The sequence below is a fragment of the Octopus sinensis genome, linkage group LG2, assembly GCF_006345805.1.
Source record: "Octopus sinensis linkage group LG2, ASM634580v1, whole genome shotgun sequence".
Classification (NCBI taxonomy): Eukaryota; Metazoa; Mollusca; class Cephalopoda; order Octopoda; family Octopodidae; genus Octopus; species Octopus sinensis.
In genome coordinates this window covers 49357109-49371339 of record NC_042998.1, presented here as the reverse complement: position 1 = coordinate 49371339, position 14231 = coordinate 49357109, and the positions used below count along the sequence as shown (strand labels likewise).

Here is a 14231-nt window from a genome sequence, read left to right as displayed (position 1 = left end):
TTTTATAGAATTCTTTAACCTTTTTGAAACCAACCTATGACTGTCCCTTAGTTCTATGGCAGAAACTTCTCGCTTTAAAGTGATCTAAATTAAAGCCTTCCATCAAAATTTTTTAATTTACATTCTAGACATCAGCTTATTAAAAACAAAGTTATTTTGCTAAATTCTTCATTATTCCAAGAATTAATTGAAGCAATGGCAGTGTTATTAAATTCTTCATTATCTTAAGAATTAATTGAAGCAATGGCAGTGTATTTCAGTAGAAATATGGTAATAAGAGAGATAACAAAGAGAATTTATTTACTGTAAATAAACTGAAGGCCAAATTGAGCAAATTGGAATCCTTTACAGATTATTAAAGAGACTGTTTTATAGATTCTTTTGAGAATCAATAAAAGCAAAGTTTTATAGAATGGACCTTACATAACTTTTACATCTATAGGTCAAGCTTGTACAGTTGACTTTAACAAATAATAGTACAGAACTCCAGCTGAGAATTAGATGAACACAGTTAGTTGGTTTTATTTTCATTCAAACTGAAACATATTTGGAGTGCAAATTAGTTGTACAAAATTCCATGTTTTTAATGAATGTAGCATAGCAGTGCTAGAACATATTACTTTGTATATAAAATACTGGCCACCAAGAATCGAGGTAATTTAAGTGTTATTTCAGTTCAAGTAAATCCAAGAAAATTTATACAAACATAATTAAGCGTAAAATTACAAATGGAGGTATTTTGTAAAAGTTCTTAGGATGAACTTTCAAATATCTTTGTCATTAATTTCCAGCTGTAATTTAAGCAAAATTAAAAACAGACATTGTTTTTGGACCACAAATTAGAGAACTGATGAATGATGACATTTAAGAACATTATTCTCAGTTCCATTATAAACTTGGTAAACATTAACCAGCCATATCTGGCCCAAATATTCTTCCGTTTTGTGTTCAAACTGGCCAGATCCAGCCTCTCACACCTACCTAGCATTGTCTTTCTAAACATAAACAGTTACATCAATGAAATCGGAAAGCTACAAGATAATACATGAGTGATTTATAATAATGTGGTTATACAAGCATTTGACAGAATACTCTGAATGCTAAAGGCTTATATCAATATTGTAAATGTAAAAGCAATCGGTAACAAACAGCAGTAGGATAAACACCTTTTAGTAGCTCAGATGTAAAATAAGAATAAAATATCACCTTTCACATTCTCTTGGGTTTTTTCCCAGAAAACGGTTTCAAATATACATAGTGAAGAACAAGGTAAACATTTTCAACAAAGACATTATGTTAACAGAAGAACAATATTAAAGCCAGTGTAACATTAGTATGATGGTAAATTATACTTGTATAATGTTTGAATCAAGATGACCCACATGAAGAATATGTATGAAAATCAAAGATATGTCTGTAAAAAAATTAAATTTTTATTGTTTTTCCTTTCTGTTGAAAAAATATTTTTATAACTACTTTTATTTTTAAAAAATCTAATAACGATAAGAACAAAATCCAAAAATAAAAAAATTGAAAGAAAGCATATTGAATTTTACTAGGTGGATACACTTCCATGAAAAAAAGTTCTCAAAATGCACACCAATGTAATCATACACAGAATCTAATTCTAAGTATAATATAAAGAACAACAGGAACTATCATGTGAGATGCTTTGGTGGTTTGTAAGCAATTCGACATCTTTCATAAAAAACCTGCAAAATATGAAGAAAAAAAAGCAAATAAATAGAATATAAAAAAACAAATAAGTAAAATATTTCAAAAAAAAAAAAAAAGAGATGTGATTAACCCTTTTGCCTTTAAACCAGCCATATGTGGCCCAAATAGTCTATTTGTTTTATGGTCAAACTGGTCATATCCAGCTTCTCAAACCTATCCTACAATGTCATTGTAAAATAACACAATCACACCATTGAAATCTCAAAGCATGAATAATTCAAAACAATGTGAATGAATAAGCATTATATTTGACAGAGCGATTTGAATGCTAAAGGGTTAATAATTAATTTTGAAAATACATTTCAATGAACATTAAATTATTAGAAAGTAATGTGAACGTGGTCTAACTGAAACATGTTCTTGTCTGCTACTGTAGTTTAAAATAGAGCTTCACGAATCTGTAGCTTACAGTAAACCTTTATAGCAGCCAACAGACTTTAGTTATTTACTAAAATACAAATACTTTAGGGCAATTCATCATCCTTCTGAGATTTTTACTAAGTCTCATGTTGTTTATTGCAAAGTTATATATAGTGCATGGTTAGTGTAAAGACACCTTTCAATATAGTAATGACCATAGGATTGCACCTAGAAAGTTCCCCTCCAAGACACAAGTCTGGGTAAGGTTGCTTATGGAAGACCAGCAGTCACCCATGCATACCAGCCTCCCCTCTCCATGCCACCAATGTTGTCCAAGGCAAAGGCAAAGACCAATACAGTTTAGCACCGGTGATGTTGCAATTCATTTCTACAGTTGAGTGAACTGGAGTAACACAAAATAGTATCTTGCTCAAGCATACAACATGCAGCCCAGCCCAGGAATTGAACTCACAACCTCATGGTTGTGAGCTCGACACTCTAACCACTGAGCCATGCACCTTCACCGGTTTCTACATGGTTATTCCAGTTACAGTTGCTTACTTTCTTTACAGCCTCTTCAAGGGTTGAATTTTTTTTTGTTGTTGTTATAGATTTTGGGCTTAGCATGTATCTATTCGTCAATTCCTTTGTTAGAGCGGTACTAGAGAAGTTGAACATAGCTAAAGGATAAGTTTCCATACACGAGACATTGTTCTGTACCCCCAACAGAAACAATCTAGCCCTTAAGAATGAGTTAATGCCCTCACCTTAAAATCAGCTCTGCTTGTTTGTGTCTACTTCTCAAGGAAAACCAACTTCCAATAAAATTGAAGACTTTTATCAATCAGCCTCTCATCAAGTCATTAAGTAAATCAGTAACTTTATGCCTTAAATGCCTTGATCCTGGCACCTTAAACTCACTAGTTTATCAAAGGAACAAAAACCAGACATATATAATCACCTATGCCATATTACACAATCATTTTTATTCCAACAGGATAAAAAATAAAAGTGATTACATAAAGTAAAACAGAAAGGTATTTGACACTCTCTCCACCCCCACCAGCTCATGATATGACAAGCAGCTCTTCAGCTGCTATATCCAATGCCTTCTCTATCACTTTTACCATCAAATTTACACTCAGAAGAAGAATGCACTACAAGTAGTCCATCACCAGAATCAACTAATTACTGCCACAGCTACCACAGTAGAAAAAATTCTCCCAAGTCCAGAGTCTATTCAGAAAAATGGCCAATGAATATTAGTTGTTATTCTCTATAAATAGTCAGTTCCTGTTTTAGTAGAGTCTGTGGTAGTAGAATGCTATATCAAGTTGATTAAGAGATATTGTACCATGGAATAAACAAAATATTTACCAGTAATAACTAAACTCTTTAGTGTTTAAACTGGCCATATCCGGCTCAAATATTCTACATGTTTTATATTCAAACTGGCGATATCTAACCTTTCACACCTACCCTACATTGACACTCTAAAAATAAATAGTGACATTATTGAAACCTCAAAGCTATAAGATAATGCATAATTAATTCAAGTTGATGATGATGAATTTGAATGAAGAAGTATTACATTTAACAGAATAATTTAAACACTAAAGGGTTAATCTAACAGCCCTAACATTTGTTTAATTAAATACTTAAAGAAACATTTTATTATCATTTTAAGTTTCCTTCTAAATATGACTGTTATGCAAATGTTATACTTCATTTGGATAGATTAAACTTAAATATATCTTTTATACACTCTAGTTGTTCCTTTAAATTTACCTAATCTTAAGCAGATGCAGTCAAGCCAATCTTTGACATAATTTACTCAGTATGGAAGGCGGCAAGCTGGCACAAATGTTAGCATGCCAAGCGAAATGCTTAGCGGTATTATGACTGTCTTTATGTTCTGAGTTCAAATTCCACCAAGGTTGACTTTGCCTTTCATCTTTTCGGAGTCGATAAATTAAGCACCAGTTGTGTACTGGGGTTGATCTAATATACTACCCCACTTACCCAAAAATTTTGGGCCTTGTGCCTAGAGTAGAAAAGAATTTATTCAGTATATCATACCTGAAGCTGAAAATAAATAATGGTACTCATTAAAAATATTACTAATTAGTAGTTCTACTAATTAAAAATATTTATTAATTAATATTAATTTGTAATATTACTAACTAATATAATATTTCAGTAATTTATACATATTTCTAAATTCAGTACATATAAACCGAACAAAAACAAAAATTATAAAAGGAAACTTGATAAGAACTTGCTTTACACATGAAATCTATATATATAAAGCTGAAGTTGTCTGTGTGTGGCAGGTTTCATAGCCTTCAACTAACACTATCACCTTCGAGACCCTGTGGCGCAAGTTGACCAAAATTGAGAGTATGATAGAAGAAGGCTTGCTCTTCATTCCGTGGAAGATAAAATTTAAATCAGACCATGTTAAGACCAAAAATTATTTACATCAAAAAGGTGCTTTTTTTCTATGAAAATCCCTATTTTTTACAATTTTTTTACTGCTGTGTCGCCATTTTTCGGTGTATTTCAACCAGAAAAATGCTCACTTAAAGAGAATAACAAGCTATATAATACAAAATTTTTACTTTTCAAAAATTCCAATTCTAAAGGGTCGAAACAAACCCGAGCAACGTCGGGCAATACTGCTAGTAAAATTTTTAAAGATAATCTCAGAGTTTAAAATAAATAAATTGGAAAAGGAGGTGTTCTGAAGGCATAACAATCACAGTAAGAATTAGGTGGGGAAAGTTTAAGATACTAATATTTCTGTTGGCAGCAAAGAAATTCTTTCTACAAGTGAACGGTAAATTGTATGATGTTTGTGATGAAACATGGGTACTGAGTGAGGGACATGTGCAAAGGCTTGAAGGAAATGACACGGGTACATTGTGTTGGGTATGTAAATATTAGTGTGCATGAACTACTGAGCAAAGATGGAAAACGGGGTATAAGAGAAATTAGATGTGGTGTGCTAGGGAAAAGATATCAGCTCAGACAAATGGGTTTGTATGTGTGGACGATGACAGTTGGATAAAAAAAAAAAAGGACCAAGCAATCCAATTGGAAGGAATCAATGAGAGAAGACAACCAAGAAAGACATGGGAAAAAGTGATGAAAGATGATATCAGTAAACTGTGTGTATCTGTGTTTGTGTTGTGTCCACCACCACCACCACCACCACTTGACAATCAGTGTTGTTTTGTTTACATCCCTCTAATTGAGCAATTCGGTAAGAGACTGACAGAATAAGTACCAGGCTTAAAAAATAAATACTGGGGTCGATTTGTTCGACTGAACCCCCCTCCCCCTCTCTCTTCGCTCTCTCTTTCTCTTTCTAAGCATGGTTTCCCTTGCAAAACAGGCTCATTCTTCTGGAACCCTCTCCAGCTGAGCATCCCTAATTTTGTGAGCTCGTAGGTGTCGGTGCCACATAAAAAGTACCTGTGCCGATGCTGCGTAAAAGCACCCAGTACACTCTGTGAAATGGTTAGCATTAGGAGGGGTATCCAGCCACAGAAACCATGCCAAAACAGACATGGAGTCTGAACAGCCCTTCAGCTGGTTAGCTTCTGTCAAACCATACAACCCCTGCTAGCACAGAAAACAGAAGTTAAATGATGATGATGATGATGATGATATATATGCTGGGCTTCTTTTAATTTCTGTCTACCAAAATCCACTCACAAGGCCTTGGTCGGCTCAGGGCTATAATAGAAGACACTTCCCCAAGGTATCAAACATTGGGACTGAAAATGTATTTTACTTAATTAAACTTTCTTGATTCACTACATTTAGTATGTTAGCATCCATTTTGTTATATATTACTTAGTCATTGCCTCAGCTTAATCCACATTTAGATTATTTCCATTCAAGCTTTCTTCTGTGCTTAGTGTAATATATAATCCATCAATGAAAACAGACTATTTTAAAATATAAAGGGGAAAAAGATCAATGCGAATGATTGAGCACGATGTAGGCAGGGGAGACAACTCCGAAGTTTAAATTAACGTTGTTCTGTGGCATGGAAGACGTAAAAATTATAGCCTTCAAAATTATGGTGTCTCTCCTATAGTGATAGTTGAGAAGCTGTTACGGCATTTGCTTAGGATTAACTGAGATTAGCCCTTGCAAAGACTTGGTACATTACTTAGCAGCAGTAAGTTTCGTTTATAATGAAATATTTCATTTAACTAATATTGCTGATATAAATACAGTTATTCAGCAAATATATATTTTTTTTCTGGCTGTTTCAGTCATTAGACTGCAGTCACACAGGGGCGCCGCTTTGAAGGATCAACCCTGATACTTTTTTTTATGCATGGTACTTATTCTATCGAACTCTTTTGCCAAACCGCTAGGTTATGGAGAATGAAAACACACCAACACCAGTTGTGAAGCACTGGTGAAGGACAAACACACACATATGACAGGCTTCTTTCAGTTTCCGTCTGCCAAATCCACTAACAAGGCTTTGCTCAGCTCAAGGCTATATTAGAAGCCTTACCCAAGGTGCCATGCAGTAGCACTGAACCTGGAACTGCGTGGTTGGGAAGCAAGCTTTTTACCACACAGCTATGCCTAATATAAAATAGTTTTTTAAAACTTAGCTACAGATACACTACCAGTGATGGTGTACTGTTTGCTTACTACTGGCAGTGGAGTGATAATGCCATTTATTGAGAAATAGGTAGACTTCTCATCACAATAAATAGGAATTATTTTTGATTTTTCACATTCGAGAGTCTAGAACATTGTTCATTCATTCACTAGCCATTTTCAGTTTCACAAATTATTGCCCTCATATATGGCAGGAGACATAAATATATCACATTTAAACTCAAAGTTGTGCAATATGCCATAGAATATAGAAACAAGAAAGCAAAAAGATACTCCAGACTTCCACCAACTGAGCAGATGATTTGCCAGGACGAAAATTGAAAATTCAATGAAAAAAAAATAAGCATAATCTTTGTACAGCACTAGCAAAATGGCCATTCTTAAAACTTGGAATATGCTGCGACTATCATTTTGGAAGCAAGAAAGTTAGCAGCAAACACAGAAGTGAAAGATTTCAAAGGAACTGCTCAATGATGCTTCATTTCATGAAACGAAATGGATTAAATTTGTCAACAGAACCAAAGTTAGCTCAGAAAATGCCTGCAGATTACGAAGAGAAAATATCAAAATTCGATAAATTTACTAATAATGTTGTCAGATTGGAAATATGGATAAAAAACCCTTTGGCTTTTCATATGCTGTCTTATAAAAATGTAAATGTTAAAAGATGAAATCAATAACTAGTAAAACTACTGGACAAGAAAAGATTCACTACACAGCAGTTTTAGTTAATGGGGCCAAACTTCCACCTCTGTTAATTTTCATGAAAAAACATTAAAGGAAAAACTGCTAAATTGAATTCATGTCATTCTACAAACCTAATTGATGGATGAATAATGAAGGTGTCATGGTACACTTAGAAAAAGTGTGATCCAAGCATCTTGATTTGATGGCCTCTTATAAAACAAATTAATCACTGCTTGTATGGGATCAGTTTGGTGCTTAAAGGTTTGAAAACACCAAAATGTTAACAAAGAGACTAAACACACATCTGGCAGTAATTCCAAGAGGTCTAACTTCCTAGTTAAACCTTTTAAAAATAACAAGAAGGAGCAAGGAAATAAATGGATGGTGGAGGGAAAGTATACCATGAATCTGATTATCTAAAGTGGCCAGCTGGCAGAATTGTTAGCATGCTGGGCAAAATGCTTAGTGGCATTTTATCTGTCTTTATGTTCTGAGTTCAAATTTCACTGAGGTTGACTTTGCCTTTCATCCTTTTCAGGTCACTAAAATAAGTACCAGAGGGGTCAAAGTAATTAACTTGACCCCTCCCAGTGAAATTGCTGGCCTTGTCCCAAAATTCGAAACCAATAGCTGAAGTATGTGAATGGATGCTTGAAGTTGTGGTCTCATATTAAAACGGAAGTCCTCATGAAATATATGGTATCACTGATGCTATGGATAGTACTGCAAACAACCGGCTGGTAGGAGATCAACAATATTGGGTGCAGCATAATCACTATGGTATGCTACACGAATAATTGCAGCACAATTAAAGCAAAATGTAAAGGACAATTAAACATAGAACAGTTAAAGCATAAAGCCTAATTGCAGGACAGTTAAAGCAAAGAGCATACTACAATAAAGCCTAGTAGTAAACCACTATATAAAAGGCAAGTGTCTGAAGATTTCATTCAACTATGGACACATGTGCTCCACTTGTTTGCTCACCAGTCTTGTGATGACAAGCATTTAGCATGTGCTCCCCATGTGGCTTTCATAAGTATAAAAAATTTATTTCCTAGAATTACATTTCTAAAATCAGGAGTATGCTTTCCACATGTAGTCGCATCTACCATGACACTAAATATGATAGATAATTACATTGACTTAAAAACAGGATGCAGTGTGATGATGAGTCATTCATTTATCATATAATGATTACATAAATGCATGTGTGATGTGAAAAGAGAGAGAGTGAAATAGACAGAAAGTAGAAAATGTTAAGGGGGTTGATGATAGATGATTACTGAGTATGCCAGTAATCCAAATTTAGCTGACAGATTTAGGACACAGAGGGATTGGCAAAAGACAATTTACAACAAACTCATTCAATATATGAAAGTATAGTAAAACAGATACTTTGATTACTGATAGTGAATAAGAGGACAACTTTTTTCTATAAGACACCCGGTGACACATAAAAGGCACCTGTGATGGTGAGACATAAAAGGCACCTGTGATGGCACCTGTGACGGTGACATGTAAAGGGCACCTGAGACGGCGACACGCAAGGGCACTCGTGACGGCGACACGCAAAGGGCACCCGTGACGGTGACACGCAAAGGGCACCCGTGACAGCGACACGTAAAGGGCACCCGTGACGGCGACACGTAAAGGGCACCTGTGACGGCGACATATAAAGGGCACCCGTGACAGCGACACGTAAAGGGCACCCATGACAGTGACACGTAAAGGGCACCCGTGACAGCGACACGTAAAGGGCACCCGTGACGGCGACACGTAAAGGGCACCGTGACGGCGACACGTAAGGGGCACCCGTAACGGCGACACGTAAAGGCCACCCATGACAGTGACACGTAAGGGGCACCCGTGACGGCGACATGTAAAAGGCATCGGTGATGGTGATACATAAAAGGCACCCACTACACTCTTGGAGTGGTTGACATTAGAAAGGGCATCCAGCTGTAAAAACCAAGCCGAAATCAGACTGGACCTTGGTATAGCTCTTTGGCATACCAGTTCGTCACACCATACAATCCATGCCAGCATATAAAACAGACACTAAATGATGATAATGATGACAATATTTAGTGTTTCAAACCACAAGCCAACAAGGGATTCTGTAAATAACCACTTGACTTGCAAAAAGTAACAGTCAAATATCTCTACCAAACCATATTCTATCATCATAGAAAAACATATTGGATGTGATACTGTTTCTTACACATAAGAAAAATGATAGGATGGTCAAAGTTGGAAAGTTTAAAACAACAACATAACGACTATTTCATTAAATATTCTTTTTAATCTTTAAGACTCGGCAAGCGCAAGTGAGACCATAACCTTGTGGCCTATGCCAGGGGTATAACCAGTCCATTTATGGACACTTAACTCTGCTTGCGAAGACCTGTTGAGGCAAGTGAAATCGAAATCAAATTCGATGATTGACATCCGTTGCTAGTGGAGCGCTAAGAGTACCATACGAGTGAGATCGTTGCCAGAGCAACAAGCTGGCCTCCGTGCCGACTGGCACGTTAAAAACACCATTCGAGCATGATCGTTACCTGCGTCACCTTACTAGCACTTGTGCTGGTGGCACGTGAAAAAACATTCGAGCAAGGTCATTGCCAGTGCCACTGGACTGGCTCCTGTGCAGGTGGCACATAAAAAGTACCATTTGAGGGTAGCTGTTGCCAGTACCACCTAACTGGCCCTCGTGCCAGTGGCATATAAAAGCACCTACTACACTATCGGAGTGGTTGGTGTTAGGAAGGGCATCCGGCTGTAGAAACTCTGCCAGATCAGATTGGAGTCTGGTGCAGCCATTTGGTTCGCCAGACCTCAGTCCAATCGTCCAACCCATGCTAGCATGGAAAGTGGACATTAAACAATGATGATGATTACAATAAACTGTGTGTGAGCTGCAAAAGAATCCAGTGTAAAACTTACCTTTAAACTTCTGTCTCTTACTACTTCTTCAACAGTCAATTCACTTTGCAACAGACGAAGCTAAACAGAAATAAAGAAATAAATAACAAATGTGCACATTGTGTATCTGTGTGTGAGAGAGAGAGAGTGGCAGACAGAAACAGACAGACAGATATGCTGAAAAACAACAGTAAATTAAATTTACAGATTTGAAATGAACAAGATTAGTATCAGCTTTTTTCTAAAGCCTTTTTTTTTTCATGGTTGAACAGTTATAGTCATGAATCAGTCAGAATAGCTTTTGTGGGGTTTAACCATTCTATCACAAATGCTTTATGCTTCTATGGCAGCAACATGTCCATCTTCTTAATGAGACCACAGATTTGCACCTGGAAAAATCTTGCTTTAGTCTGTGTTGGTAAAGCATAGTCAGATGGTACTAGAAGGAACTCTAGTTCTTGGCTTTTTGGGGTATCAAAAAGGCCTGGCTGGAGGCACATCCATCCTAGTTTTTTTATAGGGTTTACAAAAACTGAATGACTGCTGCATAAGTGTGTGAATCTGTGAGAGGAATCATCATCACCATCATCGTCATCGTTTAACATCCACTTTCCATGCTGACATGGGTTGGACAGTTTGACTGAGGAGTGGTGAGCCAGAAGGCTGCACCAGGCTCCAATCTGATCTGGCAAAGTTTCTACAGCTGGATGCCTTTCCTAACGCCAACCACTCCAAGAGTGTAGTGGGTGCTCTTACGTGCCACCGGCATGAGGGCCAGTCAGACGGTTCTGGCAACAACCACGCTCAAAAGGTGTTTTTCACGTTGCTACCTGCACGGGAGCCAGTCTGGCAGCACTGGCAACGACCATGCTCGAATGTTGTTTTTCACTTGCCTCCAACACATTGCCGGTAAGGCAACACTGACAACAATCACGTTTGAATGGTGCTTTTTACATACCACCGGCACAGGAGCCAATCCATGGCCCTGGCAACGCTCACGCTCGGATGTGCTTTTAACGTTCCACTAGCACAAGTGCCAATCAGGTGGGAATATGTTGAATAAAATCATAATTAACTGATACTCCTGTATTTTGTTTTACCTAAATCCAGAAACTTTTCAGCACCCCCTCGTATGTGTGTGTGTATAGAAGTGCAGGTATGGCTGTGTGGTAAGAAGCTTGCTTCCCAATCACATGGTTCCAGGTTCAGTCCCACTGTGTGACACCTTGGGCAAGTGTCTTCTACTATAGCCTTGGGCTGACCAAAGCCTTGTGAGTGGATTTGGTAGATGGAAACTGAAAGAAGCCCATTGTACATATATATATGCACACCCGATGGAAACTGAAGGAAGCCCATCATATATATATATGCATATATATATATGTATGTATGTATGTATTTGTGTGTCTGTGTTTGTTCCCTCCCTACCGTCGCTTGGCAACTAATGTTGGTGTGTTTACATCCCCATAATTTAACAGTTCGGCAAAAGAGACCGATAGAATAAGTACTAGGCTTCCAAAGAATAAGTCTTGGGGTCAATTGGTTTGACTAAAGGCGGTGCTCCAACCTGGCCGCAGTCAAATGACTGAAACAAGTAAAAGAATAAAATATATATATTTACACAAACACACAAAACACACACAATGGGCTTCTTGCAGTTTCTATCTACCAAATGCACTCCCAAAGCTTTGATCGGACAGGGGCTATAGCAGAAGACACTTGCCCAAAGTGTCATGCAGTAAGACTGAACCAGGTACCATGCGGTTAAGAAGCAAACTTTTTATCACACAGTCACGCCTGTATGTTTAATTCAAAACTTGGTAAATGCAAGGGACGTAACTTTCAATTTTGTAACCCAATTTCTTAAAGATTTCATAACCAAACCATCTTGTCCCCCACCCCAACTTACTTTCTACCCTTTATTTACTTACCTCATACTCTAACCATCCTGTACATGCTTGGTCATATTTCTATGAGCCTGTATGCTTATGTATGCTCTTGTATGAATGCACGTATATGCAGTAACCTGCAGGCATTCCTGTTACACACAGCTCCCATCCTACAGGGTTCCTTCATTAGTTTATCCCTAATGCACTTTTTATCAACCCTTTCCTTAACACATACTAGAATTTCTTCCCACCTTTCCATTACAATGCCTGGAACACTCAAAAGAGACAGATAGAATAAGTACTAGGCTTATAAAGAATAAGTCCTGGGTTCAATTTGCTCGACTAAAGGCAGTGCTCCAGCATGGCCACAGTCAAATGACTGAAACAAGTAAAAGAGTAAAAGTGTAATCTATCTTATATGGTATTTAATTCTTTTATTTGTCCTGATTGATGGTACTGACCATTTTGAGTTATTTTTGTACTTCGTGTATTTAATATACTTTATATATTGACCTAGTGGAGGCACATGGCCTAGTGGTTAGAGCAGTGGACTTGCAGTTGAGGGATCGCGGATTCGAATCTCACACCGGGCAGTGTGTGTGTTTATGAGCGAAACACCTAAGCTCCACGCGGCTCTGGCAGAAAGGAATGGCGAACTTCTGCTGACTCTTTCGCCACAACTTTCTCTCACTCTATCCTCCTGCATCTTGCAGCTCACTTGCGTCCCGTCCAGGTGGGAACCTATATGCCAAGGAAACCGGGAAACAAGCCCTTATGAGCCAGGCGTGGCTCGAGAAGGAACAAACAATATATATTGATGAACACATGGTATGAATTGCATGTTTATCATATTTCCCTTATGTTTGCTCTGTATATCATAACTGATAATACTACTAAGTACAGCAGCTTCACCAATAGCAATCATACGTCTAAATGTACACACAAGAATTATCATTCAACAATCACGTTCCAGCAAAGATACTATAAAAAATGTATAAAAACAAAATAAACATAGTAAAAACGGTATGTATATTATTTAACTGCTTAAGAGACTTTCTGAATTAGTCCATAGAATGAATCTCGCTCAGAAAGAGAGAAAAAGTCGTTGCTACAAGCACCAAGGGAAATAATCAGTTATAGAGTACTATGAATGACTGCACCAGAATTTCTTCCAGATATTTGCAGAAACTACAAATAGAACACACTGTTTATTATCATTCTAAATAGGCGTAGGAGTGGCTGTGTGGTAAGTAGCTTGCTTACGAACCACATAGTTCCGGGTTCAGTCCCACTGCATGGCACCTTGGGCAAGTGTCTTCTACTATAGCCTTGGGCCCACCAAAGCCTTGTGAGTGGATTTGGTAGACGGAAACTGAAAAAAGCCCGTCATATATGTGTATGTATGTATGTATGTATGTATATATATATATATATATATATATATATATATATATATGTGCATATATAATCGACCCCATGACTTATTCTTTGTAAGCCTAGTACTTATTCTATCGGTCTCTTTTGCTGAACCGCTAAGTTACGGGGACGTAAATACACCACCATCGGTTGTCAAGCGATGTTGTGGGGACAAACACAGACACAAAAACATATACACACACATACATATATGCAACCGATGGTGGTGTGTTTACGTCCCCGTAACTTAGTGGTTCAGCAAAAGAGGCCGATAGAATAAGTACTAGGCTTACAAAGAATAGGCTTACAAAGAATAGGCTTACAAAAACTAAAGTGGAATGAATACACATATCAAATGTTACAAAGTTGTAAAAAGGGCAGAACTTACAGAGAGCCACACCTAACACACGCTAGACTACACACATAAGTATTATAATGGGAGTATGCTAATGAATATTTTGTGTGTCCCATTTAAAATAAACATAACAGATTCTAAAATGAATATGCAGTAGGATTAATGGGTAAGAGAAGATCTATGGCTAAAAACATGCATGCAACAAC

General features: G+C 37.2%; 1 protein-coding gene across 1 annotated transcript in view; it reads right to left on the bottom strand.

The window, feature by feature from the left end:
- Positions 1–1154: 1154 nt before the first annotated feature.
- Positions 1155–14231, bottom strand: part of LOC115222978 (coiled-coil domain-containing protein 58) — a 31485-nt gene continuing 18408 nt past the window's right edge. The window contains exons 4-5 of the mRNA XM_029793404.2: positions 10387–10446; positions 1155–1712 (exon numbers count right to left, since the gene is read on the bottom strand). Of these exons, the coding sequence (XP_029649264.1) occupies positions 1659–1712; positions 10387–10446 (114 nt within the window). The 3' untranslated portion in view covers positions 1155–1658. The remainder of the gene's footprint in view (positions 1713–10386; positions 10447–14231) is intronic.